This window comes from Pteronotus mesoamericanus, unplaced genomic scaffold (assembly GCF_021234165.1).
Source record: "Pteronotus mesoamericanus isolate MK-2021 breed Mesoamerican mustached bat unplaced genomic scaffold, CSHL_Meso_final scaffold_1186, whole genome shotgun sequence".
In the NCBI taxonomy this organism is placed as follows: Eukaryota; Metazoa; Chordata; class Mammalia; order Chiroptera; family Mormoopidae; genus Pteronotus; species Pteronotus mesoamericanus.
The window spans coordinates 2,816,706-2,836,745 of NW_026555302.1; the positions used below are offsets into that span (position 1 = coordinate 2,816,706).

General features: G+C 33.3%; 1 protein-coding gene and 1 non-coding gene across 2 annotated transcripts in view; both read left to right on the top strand.

Moving 5' to 3' along the window:
* Positions 1-20,040, top strand: part of TPR (translocated promoter region, nuclear basket protein) — a 60,740-nt gene that overhangs the window by 1,035 nt on the left and 39,665 nt on the right. Inside the window, exons 2-21 of the mRNA XM_054587643.1 lie at positions 684-788; positions 2,617-2,690; positions 4,503-4,599; positions 4,948-5,051; positions 5,401-5,565; positions 6,013-6,105; positions 6,524-6,604; positions 6,683-6,770; positions 7,483-7,623; positions 8,035-8,126; positions 8,393-8,590; positions 11,574-11,681; positions 12,618-12,844; positions 13,481-13,641; positions 14,076-14,209; positions 14,294-14,442; positions 15,911-16,073; positions 17,536-17,670; positions 18,168-18,308; positions 19,288-19,453. Coding sequence (XP_054443618.1) covers positions 684-788; positions 2,617-2,690; positions 4,503-4,599; positions 4,948-5,051; positions 5,401-5,565; positions 6,013-6,105; positions 6,524-6,604; positions 6,683-6,770; positions 7,483-7,623; positions 8,035-8,126; positions 8,393-8,590; positions 11,574-11,681; positions 12,618-12,844; positions 13,481-13,641; positions 14,076-14,209; positions 14,294-14,442; positions 15,911-16,073; positions 17,536-17,670; positions 18,168-18,308; positions 19,288-19,453 — 2,622 coding nt within the window. The remainder of the gene's footprint in view (positions 1-683; positions 789-2,616; positions 2,691-4,502; positions 4,600-4,947; positions 5,052-5,400; positions 5,566-6,012; positions 6,106-6,523; positions 6,605-6,682; positions 6,771-7,482; positions 7,624-8,034; positions 8,127-8,392; positions 8,591-11,573; positions 11,682-12,617; positions 12,845-13,480; positions 13,642-14,075; positions 14,210-14,293; positions 14,443-15,910; positions 16,074-17,535; positions 17,671-18,167; positions 18,309-19,287; positions 19,454-20,040) is intronic.
* Positions 8,866-8,997, top strand: LOC129082111 (small nucleolar RNA SNORA66). The gene has a single exon (XR_008530373.1). It is a non-coding gene; the product is annotated as a small nucleolar RNA SNORA66 (small nucleolar RNA).

Sequence of the window (20,040 nt, forward strand, 5' to 3'; positions counted from 1 at the left end):
TAGTAATTACCATTAGGAAAACGCAGACTTCCTGTTGTGTGTCTTGGTTTACCAGTTGTTGGGGGAATTGGTACGGGGCTTTGCTAAGTTGATTGAAAAGTCTGAATACATTTTTACTTCCGGAAATGTAATTATCAAGCAGAACTGATGTTGGAAATTAATTTTCTGAGTCCCAAAAGTGAATAATACAGTTCACTGTTTCCGGTTCATTAACTGATAATAAATACTGCGTGTCATCGATGGGTCTGATGCTGTGCCAAACAGTACATACTCAAGTCCCTTCCCCTGGTAAGTTAACGCAGTTGTTTTTACATACATTTAATTTTGTACTTTTAGGTAGTATTTTGGCTATGTCGAGCCTCTAAAGCAAAGCAGCTTTTAATCAGAAAAATTTTTTTCCATTTAATAAAGCTTTTCTGCTTTATGCTCAGAAGTTTACTGATGTATAGGGACGATACTAAGATAAGACATGTTACCGGCCTTGAAGAAGTTCATAATCTGGTTTGGACAAGGAATTTGTAAAATCCCCTTTAGGCCTTATTTTCTTTTGTCATATATTTATAAGTCGGTTGGAAACACTATGTCTTAAACTTTAAAATCAAGCTTGTTAAAAATAAGTTGCAGTATCAAAATTGTCTATACATTTGTGTTTGATTTTATTTTTTTTCTCTGCTCTTTTGTAGAACAACAGTACTTTGAGATAGAGAAGAGGCTCTCCCACAGCCAGGAGAGACTTGTGAGCGAAACCCAGGAGTGCCAGAGCTTGCGGCTTGAGCTGGAGAAGCTCAGTAAGTATTTAATTGCATCTTTATAGTATTCGTGGAGTATTGAGATCTTCAGACAGCTTTGCATGCTTTGGAAACATTTACTGTCTATGAAAATACTGACCCAAGTGTCATTGTTTTCACGTATTGTAATGTATTGGTTTTCCCTCGTGATAAAGGCTGTAAGAGAACGGAGGGCTAAGGGTCAGGGGCTGGGTTTGGCTCGGAGGGCTGCCCAAGAGCCCCTCCACCCTGTGCAACTCATAACAGTGCCTGGAGGTTGGAGAGCTTTTTGCAAAAATTCCAGCAACTGTAAAAATGAAAAGGTAAAGACTGTGACTTAGTTATTTTTGTGGTGTTCCGTTGAAAGTTTAAAACCTGTTATTTCCATTACATTTATTTATGTTTTAATTCTCTTGGTTATAATTTTTGTAAGTATTTATTAATCTCATGATATTTCCTAACTTCACCGTAGTTCAGGGGAAAAAAAGTTAGCTAATTTCCTTCTTAATTAGTTTTTTACATCAGTAAGTCCTAGAAGGTACACAAGATCTGACATTTCTGGGGAGGATGATGTATATTATGTGTTTTGTCTACAGCAGAAGAAAGCAAATGTCAGGAAAGACCTGTGTAGAGTAGGGGCATAATACTTGTTACTAGATATAACTGGATTTTAATTTGGGAATTCAGAAAGGAGAATAGTTAAACTCTTCAACCTTCTTTCTTAACCAGGTTCATGTGCACTGGCTATTTGTTTGGGTCATAACTTTTTTCCAGCTCATTTTGGCACAACTCATTTTTAAAACATTTGACGTACGTATGATGGTACGGATATATGTGTAGTGAGTGCACATAAATACTTACTGCGTAGCGAGGTATAGCTTATTATCTCTACATCGTTTTGCCTTGGCATAGACAAGTGATCTGTACAGGAGTGAGGGTAAAGAACTTCAGGAAAATGACTGACTACAGCTGCTTGTATGAGACCTGGAAAAGGGAGAGGGAAGGGAAGATGGGGATAAACCTACACAGAAATCTGAGGTATACAGTTACATCTGTATTTTTTTGGTTTATCATTCTGGATCTGTAAGTTTGGAAAGCAGTAAATAACCTTCCAGAAAAATAGAAAATTCAGACAAATTTAGCAGGGTTTTTTCTTTTAATCAGCTAATTGTTTAAATAGAACTGAAGACTGGAAGTACAGTAAGTAATAATGTATTTGCTCATTCAGTTGCTAGCATGTAATATAGATGAGTCTTAATGGAAAAAAGCTTTGAAAAGTACAGTCTTTCCTAATTACCTTCATGTGTTTAGAAGAGAAACTGTATAAAGAGAGAGCCCATTATAAGTGAACATTGTGGGATTTGATAATTTGGTATCAAGTATAATTTTATTTGTTCTATGTTAAAGGCTGTCTTTGGAGTGATAAACTGAATCACAATTATAGTATTTATTATTGTGAGTTATTCTATATATATTTTATGTGGTTTAAATGTTAATTTCTTGATATTTTTTAAACTCAGCTTCCTTATAAATATAATTCACTTTTTATGATTGACTTGGAAGATATTGAAAAATAAGGGAATTCATAATTGTATATGCTTTTTACTGTAAATGTTGGCAAGGATGATCACAAATGCAATTTGGGAAACAGGGTAGCATGTTTTAAAATTTGGTCTAGAAATATAGTAAATTTGGGGTATATTTATCAATTTGGAATACATAGTATAACTCAGCCTTTCTAAGACTCAGCTTCTTAATTTTAAAGTGTGTATGGGTGGCAGCTGGATAAAACCTGTTATTGCAAGTTTTAAGCCTTTGTGTATATGATCATAAAATTCCTTTTATCCAGACAGTCAACTGAAGGCACTAACTGAGAAAAACAAAGAACTTGAATTTGCTCAGGATCGCAGTATTGCTATTCAGGTAAACGTTATTCCTATGGATAAAACTAATTGTAAATATGATACTTGAGAAAGTTTTCTATTCTGATTTTGTTTCTTAGTTATGTAGTCAAAGAAAAGGTTAAACGTTCTATTAGGAGAAGCTACTAACAAAAACATGTATACATAAGGTTCTTTTTTTTAATTTTTTTAAAAATTGATTTTTAGGAGAAGTGGGGGAGAAAGAGAGGGAAAGAAGTAATCAGTGTGTGGTTGTCCCTCGCATACCCCCTACTGGGGACCTGACCCACGACACAGGCATGTGCCCTGGACTGGGAATCGAACAAGCGACCCTTTGGTTCACAGGCTGGTGCTCAATCCACTGACCACACCAGCCAGGGCTGTATACATACATTTCTTAATTGGATATTTATATGTATTATTAATAGATTGCACATTTCTCTTACTTGTTAGAATATATTGGTACTTAATACCAAGAAAACCCTTTCTTTTAGCTCTCAATTTCTTAAGTTCTAATTTTGTTAAATTCTTACTATAAGTAAACTGCCACAGAATTAGACATAGGATTGGTGTTTATAGGTCCATCCACCCACTTATCTACCTGCCTTCCATTTTTCCTTTCTCTTAGAAGTTATCTATTTAATGCTTACTATTCAGGCATTATTTCAAGTATTGTGATACTATTGAGGATATGATCCACATCAGAAATCATTTCCTTAGAGTAGCGATATGAATAACAAATTGAATGTAATTACAAGGATTGTTGACCAATTTGTTTAATAAAACGGTTATACTCAGTGATTCTTTTTTATTTTTTTAAAGATTTCTAGAGAGGGAGAAGGAGAAGAAAGAGGGGGAGAGAAACATCGAGTGATTGCCCCTCATGTGCCCCCCATCCGGGGACCTGGCCCACAGCACAGGCATGTGCCTGACCAGGAATCTAACCAGTGACCTTTCACTTAGCGGGAGAATGCCCAATCCACTAAGCTATACCAGTTAGGGGTACCCAGTGACTCTTTAACCCCATAGAACCTTAGATGTGGAAAAATTGGAAAGGTACTGGATACATAAAAGATACTTACAGTGGGAAAGAGTAATAGACTTGATCCCATAGAAATGTAGTTCTCCACATAAAAAGAACTAAAATGCAAATAAACCACTAAAGTTTTTTCACTAAAAATATACTGTATTCTTAATGCATGACCACTTTTAAATTATAAAAAAATTCAAGAGGGAAATGGGCAAAGGAATTTAAAAAGAGAGAGTAAGCTGCATAAATAATGGCAAAGTGAAATGTTGCTCTATTTCACTTGTAATCAGAAAAATGCAGATAAAGGAACAATGTAATTATTTTTACCTCCCTATGTTAACAGTAATTTCTTAAGAACAGTATTTACTTTTGGCACGGATGGCTTGAGATGGCTACTTATGACTCAAATGCACATAAATTGCCATTGTCTTGCTGGAAAGCAGTTTGACTAACAACATTGTTTTCAGTAACTTCATCTTCAGGGATCTTTTTTGAGAAAGTTTTTTGAACCAAGGTGTAAGTGTATGTTTCAAAATAAATATGTTTAAGTAGGACACTTTCAAATGACAATGACATGAGTTTTTTCATGAGCCAAGGAAAAATAATTTTTACAAATCCAAAACATGAACAGAAGTGTTGAGAATATAAGTAACTTTTTGCTTTGTAAGTTATGAGAGAAAGAACAACAATTTTTAAATCTTTCCTAACAAGGGACAATTTCTTATTCAAGTTCCTATATTGATTGATGGATAAGCTTGATTTTTTTCTTGTTTGATGTATTGTGCTTGTTCCTCTGTATGACAGAACCAATTTACAAGGACCAAGGAAGAATTAGAAGCTGAGAAAAGAGACTTAATTAGAACCAATGAGAGACTGTCTCAAGAACTTGAATATTTAACAGGTATATCATTGTTTTTTTAACTTAACACATAGCCATTTGTGAAATTTTAATAGACCTTTGGTTATATATCAGAAAAGTTAATGTTAATTTTGTATATTTAGCTTAAGACACTGCATTTAAAATAAAATAACCAGTATAATTTTAAATGGTCAGATACAGGAATTTGGCTTCTTTATCATCTATTTATTTTAAAAAATTATAATTAAGTATGGCAGAAATGAAATAAAATTAGAGATGTTGAGAAATACTTGCTTAGTATTAAATGTTTATATTCCTAGATATGCATTTTTGATGTTTGGTACCTCTCAGTAATAGATAATTACTATTTTCAAATTCTGAACTTCCTAGAGGATGTTAAACGTCTAACTGAAAAACATAAAGAAAGCAATGCAACAAAAGCTGAACTTCAGTTAAAATTGGATGAACTTCAAGCTTCTGATGTTTCTGTTAAGGCAAGTAACATAATTCCTAATGCACAACATAAAATTTTACCTTAAAATTCACCTAAATTAAATTAAGGCAAGTTACCTTAAAGTAATTAAGTAAAGTGTAAAGTAATTAAAGCTGTGTTTTTGAATATCAGGGGATTAAGATAATTATAATTGAGCTGTTTTGCTTATATGATATTTAAGTTTCTTATGTTTTCTATTAAGAATTCTTACAGCTACTTATTTGTGTTGTAAGGTAAAATTCTGCTTGTGTTCCTTGGCTGCAGACAAAATATTTCAAGTAACCAAGTATTATCCTTTACTATAAATGTTATTTTATTTATTTATTTATTTATTTGGATTTTTTTTTTAGTATCGAGAAAAACGTTTGGAGCAAGAAAAGGAATTACTACACAATCAGAATACATGGCTGAATACAGAGTTAAAAACCAAAACTGATGAACTTCTTGCTCTTGGCAGAGAAAAAGGAAATGAGATTCTAGAGCTTAAATGTAATCTCGAAAACAAGAAAGAGGAGGTATGTTAGTAAAATTGTATCTTTGTATTGGGTATAACTTACATTTGTGTGACAGTTAATTAAACAGTTATTTAGTAGTATACAAAAGTAAATGTAGGATTGAGTGTCAAACATGGAAGGCATAACTCAAACATTTTGCCTGGGAAATTAATCTGTTGCTTTTAAATAGAGTTTATGATATTCTTTGATGAATTTTGGTACTATTTTCTAATGATGTAGCTTTCCTAAAACATGTTTAAGAAGTGGTGATAAGTTTTTGTGAGCTAAATCCAAACATGTTGTTTTGTGAGCTATTATTTTTGTCTTCTCAAATATCCATATTTTATATAAAATATTTTTTAGGGTGGGCAATTATTTTATGCTTATTTGGCAGCTAAACTTCATATCAAATTAATTTCAGTTAATACAGCATTTTCCCCCACCCAACTCTTATTTTTTTGTTTCTAGGTTACGAGAATGGAAGAGCAGATGAACAGCTTGAAAACGTCAAATGAGAATCTTCAAAAGCATGTGGAGGATCTGTTGACCAAACTGAAAGAGGTATAGTGACCACTTTAAAATGTCTTTTACAAAAATACTACAACAATTATGAAACTGTTATTTTATGCAATTATTTTATGATTTGAATTGTTCCTGGCACCATAAAATAGTCAGGATGTTTACCTAATCATACATAACAGTTACATGCTATATCCAAAGTAATGTCTAAAAGTGAGAATCATTAATTTTAATATTTAAGTGTTCTGCTTTTAGATAAAAATCATTACTATTTATCATTAAAGTAATTCACCTTTATCATGAGAACTGATTTTAATGTTTTAATTTTTTTTTATTTATATACAAAATTGTATTTTTTTTTTTTTAATTTTGGTGTTTGATAATCATTCTGAATTCATTTCAACCGCGTCTGCTAAAATTGGTTGGTTGGTTGGTTTGTTTATTTGTTTGTTTGTTTCAGGCCAAAGAACAGCAGGCCAGTATGGAAGAGAAATTCCACAATGAATTAAATGCTCACATAAAGCTCTCTAATTTATACAAGGTAGGTACCCTACCACACATTTTAGTGTCCTAATGTTACGTTGTTGCATGTTTTGGTAACATTGAGATTAAATTTTAGAGTGCTGCAGAGGACTCAGAGGCAAAGAGCAATGAACTGACCCGAGCAGTAGATGAGCTACACAAACTTTTGAAAGAAGCTGGAGAAGGTACCTTTTAAATTATATGAAGATTGTTTTATTTTTAGATAGGAGGGACTTTTTTTCTTTACCTTTGTGTATAGATTTTTGGATTTAGAAGTTAGATTAACTTTATTAGGAACACAAATATTGATGTAAAAGAAAGATTCTGGGTTTTCAGCAAATAGTTTATTTAAAAATATAGTTACTGTTTTTCTATTTTGCTCAGCTAATAACCCTATATATAATCTGATTTTTAATAGGAAATTTTTCTTCCATCTTTAAAATACTTTCATAAGTACATACGGGTTTACAGTTTGGGTGCTCATATTAATCCGTAAATAAGATTCACTTTTAAATTATAAATAGTGTATTTTAAAGTCTTTGGTTCTCTTATGTTCTTGCTTTTTTTTTTTTGAAATGTAACTTACCTATGATCTTTTTCAGTTATTTCCTATGCTCTAATGGTCAGATAAAACCAAAGAGGTACTTAGAGGCACTTTTACAATTTGAGTTCCCTTATTTTCCCTATGGATAGGAGACATCAAAAGAAAGCAAAGATTTGCCAGGCCAGGACATTTCAGGAATTATAAGTAGAGCAAGAGCTTTCAGTGGATAATAACTGTCAACCACAGTCTGCCAGTTAATATTTTCTGACAGAAAAAAAGACTATTCTGTTACATTTTATAAGCTCCAACATTTTAATTATATGTTTGAACATTGTCTTTAAAAATGTTTTTAGCAAATAAAGCAATTCAAGATCATCTTCTAGAGGTGGAGGGATCTAAAGAGCAAATGGAAAAAGAAATGCTTGAGAAAATAGGGAAATTGGAGAAGGAACTAGAGAATGCAAATGACCTGCTTTCTGCCACAAAACGGAAAGGTATGGATTAAGATGCTTATTAATGTCTGGAAATCCTGGCACTAACCTACATGGGTCTCATTTACCTTTACTAGTAGACTTTCTCTGTCAGGTTGTGATGTAGGAAACTCCTTTGAGCTATAGCATTAGAATATATTTTTAGTTTAAAATTAGTACTTTATATATATTTTACTCTATTGTCAGAAGTATTATTTGGTCGCATACAACTGTGTGTCTTTTTTCCAAATATTTTTAACTATAATTACTGCATGATTTTTTAGAATTGAGTTGTTAACATTACTTTTTGATGTCATATTTAGATCTTTGCAGAAATTTATATGGAACATACAGTAGGTGTCACTTGAAAAAAATGTTAGTGCCATTAGTTTGAAATTTTACAAAAATATATTGGATTTCTGTGTATTTGCACAGGAGCCATATTGTCTGAAGAAGAGCTTACAGCCATGTCTCCTACTGCGGCAGCTGTAGCTAAGATAGTGAAACCTGGCATGAAATTAACTGAGGTAAGAGCGGTGTTAAATACTGTTCTTTTTCCTTCCAGAAAAGTGTTCAAATCTCTCTGAAACTTAGTCCTCAGAAAAATTATTCTTAAAATCATCTCAAATTAATGTACCATACTGGGAAAGGCTTTCTTGGTTCCTAGTTCTGTGTAACATATAGTTAAATATTTCCATCTTTTTAAGTGCTGATGAATGTTTATTATGAAGGTAGAATATATACACTTACACTGTTATGCCTACATTTTAAACAAATTGTCTTCTACTTTTAGTTGTATAATGCTTATGTGGAAACTCAGGATCAGTTGCTTTTGGAGAAACTAGAGAACAAAAGAATTAACAAATACTTAGATGAAATTGTGAAAGAAGTCGAAGCCAAAGCACCAATTTTGAAACGCCAGCGCGAGGAGTATGAACGTGCACAGAAAGCTGTGGCAAGTTTATCAGTTAAGCTTGAACAAGCGATGAAGGTTGGTTCCATTCCTAAATTTGAGCTTTGGGGAAAATACATGTAAGAAACAGTAATTAGACATATTAAAGTTTGTCATTACCTTATGAGACGCTTGTAATCACAAAATGTTCTACTTTTATTCAGCTAAAATTGTGAGAGCCTCTTACGTCTTTTAGGACATTTAGGATTGTTTCCCTAGGGTTCTATAGTGGATGACAAAGAGCCACATCAGATCTGCCTTTGTAATAGAACACTCCTAAATTTAGCACAGTCTTTTTTTGTCAAACAGTTGTAGCGCAAACTCGATCACTAACTCTGCATTATGTTGCTGAAGTGAGGGGAACCAGGTTACTAAAATAATTGTGGTGATAGACATGTATTAGCCTCAGAAGCTAATGAGGTAGGCCATTCTATCCTAGTACAATGTAAAAAGAAAGTTGTGGTAATTCTGTCTAGAAGTGATAATATTGTTTAACCTTAGGGAAGAACTTTTTTATACCAATTGACAATCTAACAAATCATTATGTACATTATCTGTTTTTTAATTTTTTGTTAAACCGTCACTCAAGGATATATCCATTGATTCCAGAGAGAGAGAGAGAGAGAGAGAGAGAGAGAGAGAAAAGCATTGATTCAAGGGAAACATCAGTAGGTTGCCACCCAAACATGGCCCCAACTGGGAACTGAACCCCCACCCTAGGCGTGTGCCCTGACTGGGAATTGAACCCACAGCCTTTTAGTTTATCAGCCAGTGCTCCAACCCAGCCACACTGGCCAGGGCTATATACATTCTTTTTACTGTTCCTTTACATGTTAGAACTACCAAGGAAATTCATAAGTATCTTTTACCTTTTAAGATTCCATTTTAATACATAATAGTTAAACAAGTATACTCTTGATAATTTAACTTTCTGGGCACAACTGTTAATGTTACTGAGAAATCTTTAAGATTTATTAAATAAGTTTTTTTTTTTTTTTGAGGAAATTCAGTTAAATCAATTTGTATCTGCTGTTATAGATTGATAAATTTGCTTCCTTCCTTCCTTTCCATCTTTTTTAAATAGTGTAAGTTGTATCCTTAACTTAAGCTTAAGCTTTTATTGCTGTTGCTAATACAATTTAGAAACCATTTTAAATTGAGGTATATCTAATTGTTTCTCTCCTGAATCAAATGACATCTCCCAGTTTTGCTTTGACAGAATATTTGCTTTTGACCCCTTCCCCCCTTTCTTCATCTGGGTTGAAAAGTGATCCTTTTCCTCTAATTAGAACTTGAGTTTTTCCACTCTTGAGAATGAGCATTTTGTCTGGAGCTTATTGTCTGAAGGGGATAGGTAGTGAGGTAGAGGGGCTCAAGAATCAGAAAATAGCAGCTATTCATTATGGAAAAAGCTATTCGTTTCTTCACTAGTGTACAAGTACAATAATAAAAATCCCTTATTTTTTCATAACTGCCAAAGAATTTTAAAATAATTAGCTTTTTTTATAGTTGAATCTTCTTTTAGCATACATTATGTGTCCCTTCAGCTTAGATTCTGCGATAATTTTTTTGTTAGAGTTTTAGGGTTTTATAACCAAATAACTTCCTTCTTTGACATCTTAATTAAGCCCATTTCGAAGTCAGTAGATTTGTATTATTGCAGTAGTTCATGAGTATTCGCTTGCTTCATTTTGTCACATAAGTTGTCTTTTTTTGAAATTGGTTTATACATTCCTTTAGGGCAGTGTGCTACTTGAAACACCAGGATAAATAAGAGCCGTCTTTTACTTGAATAGTATTTTAAAATTTTGTATTTGAAAACAACATATTATAAATCCAGATTTTTATGAATTTGGGGTAACATATGTTTCAAAGATATTTTGTGCTTATATGAGGCTCCTTAAATCCCTAATGGTACTATGATTCAAAACTTCACAAAGCATTGTCTATATTACTGTGTTGTTGTTTTTTTGTTTTGTGTTTTTTACAGCCTTGTGACATTTGCTACTGATTACTTAGAATTAATTCCTAATGTGTCTTTTACAAAATCAAGTTTTTTATTCATCCTACTCAACATTTTTTACTTATTTAGTATTTATTTTCAGGTAACTGGTATAATAAAGATTATCATTGTAATACAGTCCTTCATTTTTGTCTTAGTAGCAAAACTTTTGAGATTATTTAATGTGGTGGTATGGCTATAAAATTATAATTGACAATTAATTTGGGGAGAGTGGGACATTGCCCATCATTTTTATATAATGATGAACATTATCATGGGCAATCACTGAGACATTAAGAAATACATGTATTCACATTGGGTTGGCCAAAAATGTTCTTTTTGTACGATGGCTCTGGTAGTGCTTAGTTGTCTTTTAAGTTCATTTGAAACAATAATCTTAGACTGTATTGTGGTAGCTGTAACCTCAGTGTGCATTTAAAAAAAAATTACCAGAGCTGGTGAATTTTTATGCAGCCATTTTAATACTGGAGATGAAAGAAAACATGCAACATTTCAAGGAAGGTAATAACACAGCTGAGACGCAAAAAATGACTTGTGCAGTGTATGGAGAAAGGGCTGTGACTGCTTACACATGTCAAAAGTGGTTTGCGAAGTTTCTTGGTACTACTCACATTTTGGCCAAATGATTCTTTGCCATGGAGCTGTCTTACGCATTGGAAGATGTTTTTGCAGCACCCCTGGCCTCTAACCGCTGGAAGCCTATAGCAGGAGATAGCTGACATAATCATACATCCAAATCAATAAAGTTATTGGTGAAAAAAAATGTGTCTTTTATTTTACGAAAAAAACTAAACAGACTTTTTGGCCAACCCAGTATTTATAAAGAATTTCTCTTTAGGGGCTATTACATAGAATATATGTTATTATTGAATGTTCTTAGTTTATAAGTTGATCACTATGATATTTGAGCACTGTGTATTTTTGTTATTCATTTACTTCTTTATTTGTATATATCTTAGAAGGAAATGCAGGATTTTAACTTGAATTTACAATTTATAGGAGATTCAGCGATTGCAGGAGGACACTGATAAAGCCAACAAACATTCATCTGTACTTGAAAGAGACAATCAGAGAATGGAAATTCAAATAAAAGATCTTTCACAACAGGTTAGAAGTTTTTTCTTTTCCTGTTTTCCCCTAAACTGATGGCCCAGTAATGTGGGAATCTGTTAGCAGGTATCTAAGAGAGCTACCATGTGTGAAATTTTCATCAATTAGGAATACTGCAGTAGCAGAATTGAAGTCTAGTCACTGATCTTTCATAGCCCCTCCCTTTTTTTCTTTTATCTTTAAGTGTTTTGATAAGTTTTCAGAGTAAAGGTACTGGTTGTAATAAATGAAATAATTTAAAGATAAACAAAAGTTCTTTCCCCCTGCCCATGTCCCAGAGTATAACCAAATAACAAACTTCTGTATATTTTTTCATGTCATTCTTTTTGTATGTACAAACACAAATGAGCAAATACAAACATGTATAAGTTTTCCTTGTTTTTTACAGATATAAAACTGCCCTATTCAATACTCTGCCACTTTTTTTTTTTAACTAAACTAGTCAGGAAATGTACATCTATTTTGGGTCATGTATTTTACCCTAATTTTTGTTTGTGGGTCTACAAACATAAACACAACACTAAATTTTTATCTCAGTGGATTTAAAATCTATTTTTCACACTTCTGCTTCATTATACAGTATGTACATAAGGATGCAAGTGTGAGCATACATGTACACACAATAGGTACCTATTTCTGTATATTTTACTGTGTCACTGTTTTACAAAAATTGATGCTTCTGGAATTGTAATGTGGCTGCCTTTTAAAAGTAATGGCCTTCATTACACACTGTAGAAATGAAAATAATTCTTTCATTAAACTTTTTTTAGGTTCTAATATATGCTTGCTATTTTGCTTTTTAAGGTCATTTAATACAGGCTGATGGTGTTTATAAAGTATTATTTTTATTTGAAAATTTTTCTTCTGAACATTTCCAGAATTGGAGCCAAATACTCTTCAATATTTGATAACATATTAAAACTTTGTTTTTAGATTAGGGTGCTTTTGATGGAACTTGAAGAAGCAAGGGGTAACCATGTAATTCGGGATGAGGAAGTAAGCTCTGCTGATATAAGCAGTTCATCCGAAGTAATATCCCAGCACCTGGTATCTTACAGAAATATTGAAGAACTCCAGCAGCAAAATCAGCGTCTGTTAGTGGCCCTTAGGGAACTTGGGGAAACCAGAGAAAGAGAAGAACAAGAAACAACTTCATCTAAGTAAGCTATGGACTACCTTGATTTGTTCGGCAAACATTTACTGAAAACTTTCTGTGTATCCTCTAGCGTGCAAGACTGGGAATATAGTGGTTTAGGAGAGAGAGAGAAACTGAGCAATAGTATCAAGAAAAAAATTTCTCTTGGGGAACCCAGTTTGTGGATGAGCTCAGTAATTAGATAAATGTAGATCATTTTATTTAGTTCAGTATGATCAGTGCTGTAATAGATAAAAATTTATCCATGGGAGCTTAGAGGCAGAGGACCTACCCTAGATTTTAGAGAACAGACCGGGCTTCATAGAGAAGTTATGTAGGAATTACTCAAGCAAAGAATTTGTTTTTAAGTGTTTGGCACTAGAGGAGGAGAAATGGCTATGAAAGCAAGAACTCTGAAGTTTAGACTGAGTGGAATTGGTTTAATTTTTGCCAACAAATTTTTCAGATGATAGTGATGAGTGCCTGAGTCCTGTATGGCGGGGCTTTAAACATGGTTGTTACTGTGCTGGTAGGAGAAGGTAAGGGTAAGAGGGAAAAGTAGTACGCTTGGTGATAGGTGGTAAAATAGTCTCTGTAATACAGTAGAAGTTGTAACTGTCTCTTAATCTCAGTGCAGTAGACTTACGATATTTATTTGTAGAATTAATGAGCTTCAGCTCAAACTTGAGAGCGCCCTCACTGAACTGGAACAACTCCGTGGGTCACGACAACATCAGATGCAGCTTGTCGATTCCATAGTTCGTCAACGTGATATGTACCGTATTTTGTTGTCACAAGCAGGAGTTGTCATTCCTTTACAGGGTAGGTTTCTATTTCTTATCTTAAAGGTCTCTAAGTATTTGGGGCAGTTTTTCTGAAATGTATATTAGGAATGAGACTTCGCAACATAAGCAACATGCACTCTATTTGACCACCATATATGATTGATCATAACAGGTCATCAATCCTAAAATATACCATTGTTTTAGGTGTTACTAAGGAAGAAGAAATGCTGACCATTGTTGAAAAGTATGCATCTTAAAATCAATGAATCATATTTATTTTGGTCATGTTTTAACATTTAATCTGCAAACTTTTCTAATCAGAAACCAAAAATGACCTTAAGGTTTAGTAGATGCCTTGTTTCATAATTTCTGTAATCTATCATTTCATTTAAGTAAGTCTAGTTTGTTTGTTTTGGTAATGATATATTTGCGAAGAAATGCTGTATCATTTTTTTTTTCACATTTCTGAAGCTTCAAGCTTGGATGATATTTCACTCATTTCAACTCCAAAACGTTCAAGTACATCACAGACTGTTTCCACTCCTACTTCAGTACCTATCATTGAGTCAGCAGAGGCTATAGAAGCCAAGGCTGCCCTTAAGCAGGTAAAGACCACACCTTTACATCTTTTTCTTGGGTTAGGTTTTTTGATAACACAGAGTCATCTTCTAATAATTTCTCATATTTAGTTGCAGGAAATTTTTGAGAACTACAAAAAAGAAAAGACAGATAATGAAAAACTACAAAATGAGCAGCTTGAGAAACTTCAGGAGCAAGTCACAGATTTGCGATCACAAAACACCAAAATATCTACACAGCTAGATTTTGCTTCTAAGCGGTAAATTTTCACTTGTTCATATACTAAAGTTGGAAGGATGCAAAGAAGATTAGCACAACCCCTCCATTCCATATTTTTTAACTTTGGATGGTGGGCACCACCATACAATACACATATGTTGTATCAGTAAAAATTAACAAAGTCCAAGTGGCATACTTCAGTATTCAAATGAAACAAATCCAAGGGTTAATTTTCAATAGTATTACTTTTTGGTGGACCATAATCCAGATGAGAAACTATGGGGGTTCAATTTTAATATTAGATTAATGATTCCCTTGGGCCCTTGCTAAAGCAATCCAGATAGTTATTTAAAGCTGAAGTTTATGTGAGAAGTGTTGCTAGATTTCCTTACTGACAGTGAAAAGCCTACTGTTTCTGTAGGACATAATTTATAAATGTGCCAGAGGATAAGCATGATGTGAGCAAATTTCATTCATTTTATTTTTCTCATTCCATTTTTCTATATTCTATATTCATTGTATTTTAAGTAGAAGACAGACAAGTACTAGATAAGATAGTAAATTTGGGGAAAATGCACTTTCTTGGTCATTTACAAAGGAATAATAGTAAACTTCATTCCATAGTTGTTGTTAGACACATTGAATACTTGTTAGCTAAACAAGTAGGACAGATTTTATTTTTGTGTATGCAGGCAGAACCTTGGCGATATTGCAGGTTCAATTCCAGGCTTCTACGATGAAAGGAATATCGCAATAAAGCCAGTCACACAAATTGTTTGGTTTCCAAGTTCATAAAAAAGTTAGGCTTACACTCTACTGTAGTATATTAAGTGTGCATGTCTAAAACATAATGTGTATAGTTTAATTTAAAAATATTTTATTGCTTAAAAATGCTAACCACCATCTGAGCCTTCAGCAAGTCATGATTTTTTGATGGTGGAGGATCTTGCCTTGGTGTTCATAAAAGTGCAGTATCTACAAAGTGCAGTAAAGCGAGGTATGCTGTACTGCATGTTTTTGTAAGGATATGGCAGGCAGTTAACCTCTATAAATTTCAAGGTTGATATTCCAAATAAAAGCATCCTTTTTCCCTTAGGGCATAGTTCTAGCCAAACATTCTCTAGGATTTCAAGCACATAAAAAAATAAGATGAAGGGTTATAGTGGAAAATAGAATGGCAAAAACCGTGCATAAATATCTAAAATTGGATACTGTGTTGTGGTGGGTGTTTAGTGTGTCAACATTGTATTGGCATTATTTTCAGTATGTTTAAAATTTTCTAAATGAATAAGATTAAAAAGTTAATTCAGCATGAAATGCTGTGCTTATTTAGAGTTTGAATTAAAACTGCTAACTTTGGAGTTCAGGAAAAAAAGTATGTAGGTGTCATATTATTACAAAGCCACTTTTTAAATATGCTTAATCTTTAAAATTAAGCTAATGTGAAATTCTTGAAGGAACAAAGCTAAGATGTAATGTCTTACAGAATTATCTTTCTTTCATATAAGTTATGAAATGCTTCAAGATAATGTTGAAGGATATCGTCGAGAAATAACATCCTTACAGGAGAGAAATCAGAAACTCACTGCAACAACTCAGAAGCAGGAACAGATCATCAATACAATGACACAAGATTTGAGAGGAGCAAATGAAAAGCTAGCTGTTGCAGAAGTAAGACAAACTTCTCTCATCTGACTTGCATTATAAATTGCATTTATCTTTTATTTTTTAAATTATTACTTTGATTTTTCTGGTTTGTGTGACAGATATTTGAGAGGTTTGTGATTACAAGTCCTTATTACATAGTTTCCAAATACATTTGACCCTTGATCGGGGTTTGAACTGCACAGATCCACTTATCCATGAATCTACATATAAGTGAACCCAGTGTAAGTGAACCTGTGCAGTTCAAACCCATGTTGTTCAAGGGTCAACAGTAGTTAGATCCAAGGTTGGAAATCTGTATGTGGAGGGCCAACTTACAAGTTACATGCAGATTTTCACCAGTGTGGCTGATTGGTGCCCCAAGTTGCTATGTTGTTGAAGAGGCAGCTGTGTCCAGTTATGCATCAACTGGGTGATTGTTTCTATTAAAACTGAAGGAGAAGTTTGTTTTTCTATACTAAGATTTCCTTACAAGTGTTCCATTTCAAAACAAATTTGTAGATCACTTTCTGTAGCTGTAACAAAGACAAATGAATATTTTATCTTTCTTGCTCATTTCTAATAAGGGACAATTAAGTTTCATTAGCATTGAATTATATTTCTGAATTTCACCATGAATATAAATGTCTACCAGAAATTGACCGTACTTTCAACTAAATACTGAAATCTTTGATGACTTATTTTTATGTAGAATTTTGCTTTTTTGTAAAGTTATCCTTAACCTTTGGTCATTACATGTGAACTAGGTGAAGTTGTCCTCCATTTTACTTGTGAGAGAGACTCAGAAGCTAAGTAATTTGCCTGTTTTGGCACAGTTATGCAATTTGAGTTGGTTGGGACTTAAACCTAGATTTTCTAAATCTGCTGGCTATGTTCTTTTATTTTTATCTTGCTCCCATTCCTTTCTGGGGAGTGCCTCTTTTCAGACTGGTGGAGATAATTGATAATTTATTAATTATGTAAATGTGAATACTTTGAGGATACTGATCTTCAAATCACCCTCCCAGATGCCTTGAGACTCCAGAATGTGTTCTTCACGGGGTGGCGGAGCAGGAGAGTAAATACCGCAGGCAGCACTCTTTAGGTAGTAACTGAGCTACCTTTATAAAATCTGCACAGTTTAATAGCGTGCAAGTATGACTGTAGCATAACTTTGCAATTTTGTTTTACTCTGACATTTTATATTCTTTTGTTGTTTTTTTAAAGCCTGATTTGTTAGAGCAAAGAAATTAGAACTATTTATGGTCATTGCAAGATTTTTTTCCTTTATCTATTGGTGTTTCCAGTTATTTTTGCTTCATATTTTAACACATGTAACTAAGATATTTTCTTATATGATGAGAAGATATAGTCTGTAATTAGCATTTAGGAATATGAAGTAATGAAGAAGCATGTTAATTTTATAATTGTATTATTACATTTGACACATTGTTTTCCAACATTTTTTTTCATTTGTAATTTCCTCAAGGTAAGAGCAGAAAACTTGAAAAAGGAAAAGGAAATGCTTAAGTTGTCAGAAGTTCGTCTTTCTCAGCAAAGAGAGTCTTTGTTAGCTGAACAAAGAGGACAAAACTTACTGCTAACTAATCTGCAAACAATTCAGGTAACCAAATAAAAAAGCACATATAGAAAACAATTCAAACATTTTTAACATTGTGTCTTCTTAATTATAATTAATTAGAGAATCGATCTGTCATTTTTGTCATGTATTATGATGATCTTGAACTTGGAGGTTTATTAAGATATGTCAATATTCTAAATAATATATGGAAAAAGACTTGAAATTCATGCAGTTGTCAGTTTTGGTCTTTAGGTCTGTATTTACAGAGTGCTGTGCATTTGAATTGCTTACAAGATTAAATTTTTTGTTTTTATTTTTTGCTTTAAAACTTGAAGAAATCCGAATGACTAGTGTAATATGTTTCTCTTTTTTCCCTATTAAATAGATGTTTTAATATGTAAAATGTCGAAATAACTTTCTTAGTGTCATAGATCTTAACTTCATGTAGAAATGAGCTGTAATTCCCTGTATCTTCAAACTCAATATAGTTTGTTTGACTTTTTCCTTAAACATAACCAAATATTTTTTCTTTATCTTAGGGAATACTGGAGCGATCTGAAACAGAAACCAAACAAAGGCTTAGTAACCAGATAGAAAAATTGGAAAATGAGATATCTCATCTAAAAAAGAAGTTGGAAAACGAGGTGGAACAAAGGCATACGCTTACTAGAAATCTCGATGTGAGTCTGTCAGGATTCTGAATGTCTCTAGGTTATTTTCAACAATCAGACTGTGGTGTGGACACACTGCCATCTCATGTTGAAGCATGGTTTTGATGAAACTTATTACAGACTCAAAGTTCTTCCCTCTTTATGTGCCTAATAATTTTGAAGGGGTACCATATATTTTTGAGTTTTCTCCTCTGGGGTTCTGGATATTTTTGTATTCCTGTAAATCTTGAGCTTCGTTCTAGGGTATGGTGAAGCTAATTGAAAAAAGTTTGATTCTTTTGAGGGTTGCTTTTTATGATTTATTAGGCAGGCCCAAAGCAGTGCTCAGTCTAGAACAAATTATTCTCCATTACTGAGTTTATTAGCCCCTCCTGAGTACCAGTCCCTACTGTTCAGTGGATTGAGTTTTTTCAGTCTGGCTTCTGGGAACAGGCGGTATTTCTGCCTCCCTGAGCACGAGACACTCTTCACTCCAGTCTCTTGGGATGAGTCCTTACCTTGTCTGGGGTGATTTCAAATGCATGCACTGATCAGTTTTGCTGAATATTCAAGAGGAATTCCTCTGCAAATCTCCAGGGTATTCTTATTTGTGTACCTCTCTTTTCTCTAATAGTGTATCTTGTGAATTGGAGCTCATTTAACCTTCCTGTATGAGTTCTGTGTTCTCGATTCAGGTAGCTTGCTGGCCTCTGCCTCCATTTCCCCTCCTCTGCGCCATAGCCTTCTGTGGACACACTTAAATCAGTAAGCTAGGGAGATTGTAGAGTTAGCCTTTCTTGGATCCTGTCAACCCACATTTGTGAAATTGTTTGACATGTATCTGTTTTTGTTTGGGGGGGAGAGGTTTCAGATGGGAAAGTAAATGTGATTTCTGTTACTCTATCTTGGCCAGAGTTTTAAAATTCCATAAAAAGATTAACTTGAACCTCAAATTATTTAAGAATCTAAAGACAGTATTTGTAGGGTTAATGTATTTTTTTTCTTACAGGTTCAACTTTTGGATACAAAGAGGCAGCTGGACACAGAGACAAATCTTCATAATAACACAAAAGAACTATTAAAAAATGCTCAAAAGGAAATTGCTACATTGAAACAGCACCTTAGTAATATGGAAGTCCAGCTTGCTTCTCAGTCCTCACAGAGAACTGGTAAAGGTAAATAAATAATTAGACTGGTAACAAAGTATTTTTTAGGAACATTTATAACATCTGTCAATAAATAACCTTTTTTTTGTGGATACTGGCAAAAAGGAAAAAAAAAACACTTAATATAGTAAAGCTCAGTTTTAGACCTAAATTAATGAATTTGCAGACTTGAAGATTCAGAACAGTTCTGCTGGCATCGGCCAAGGTACACTCTCAGTTTTCTAATTGTTGAAACCATTTATTGATACTCTAAAAATACTTCTTTGGAGGACTAATACTTAAAATTTAAACTCTCCCTTTTGAGATGTGGTTACTTGTTAAATATGTAATAATAAGGGTTATTTACAAAATAATTGGTTGGTTTGGTGTTATTCAGAGCAGTATTCCTAATTTTTGCTCACTGATAGCCTCAGGTAGAGGATTTGTTTCATCAGATTTTGCTTCTTTTGGGGAATATACCAGTTCAAATGCAAAGGTTTTGTGTCCAGATAATCTTCCTATATGATTTCATTTCTTGCTAGAAGAAAAATAAAAAACAATATATAATTGTATGTATATGTGTGTATATATGTATATGCGTATGTAAAATTATCTAA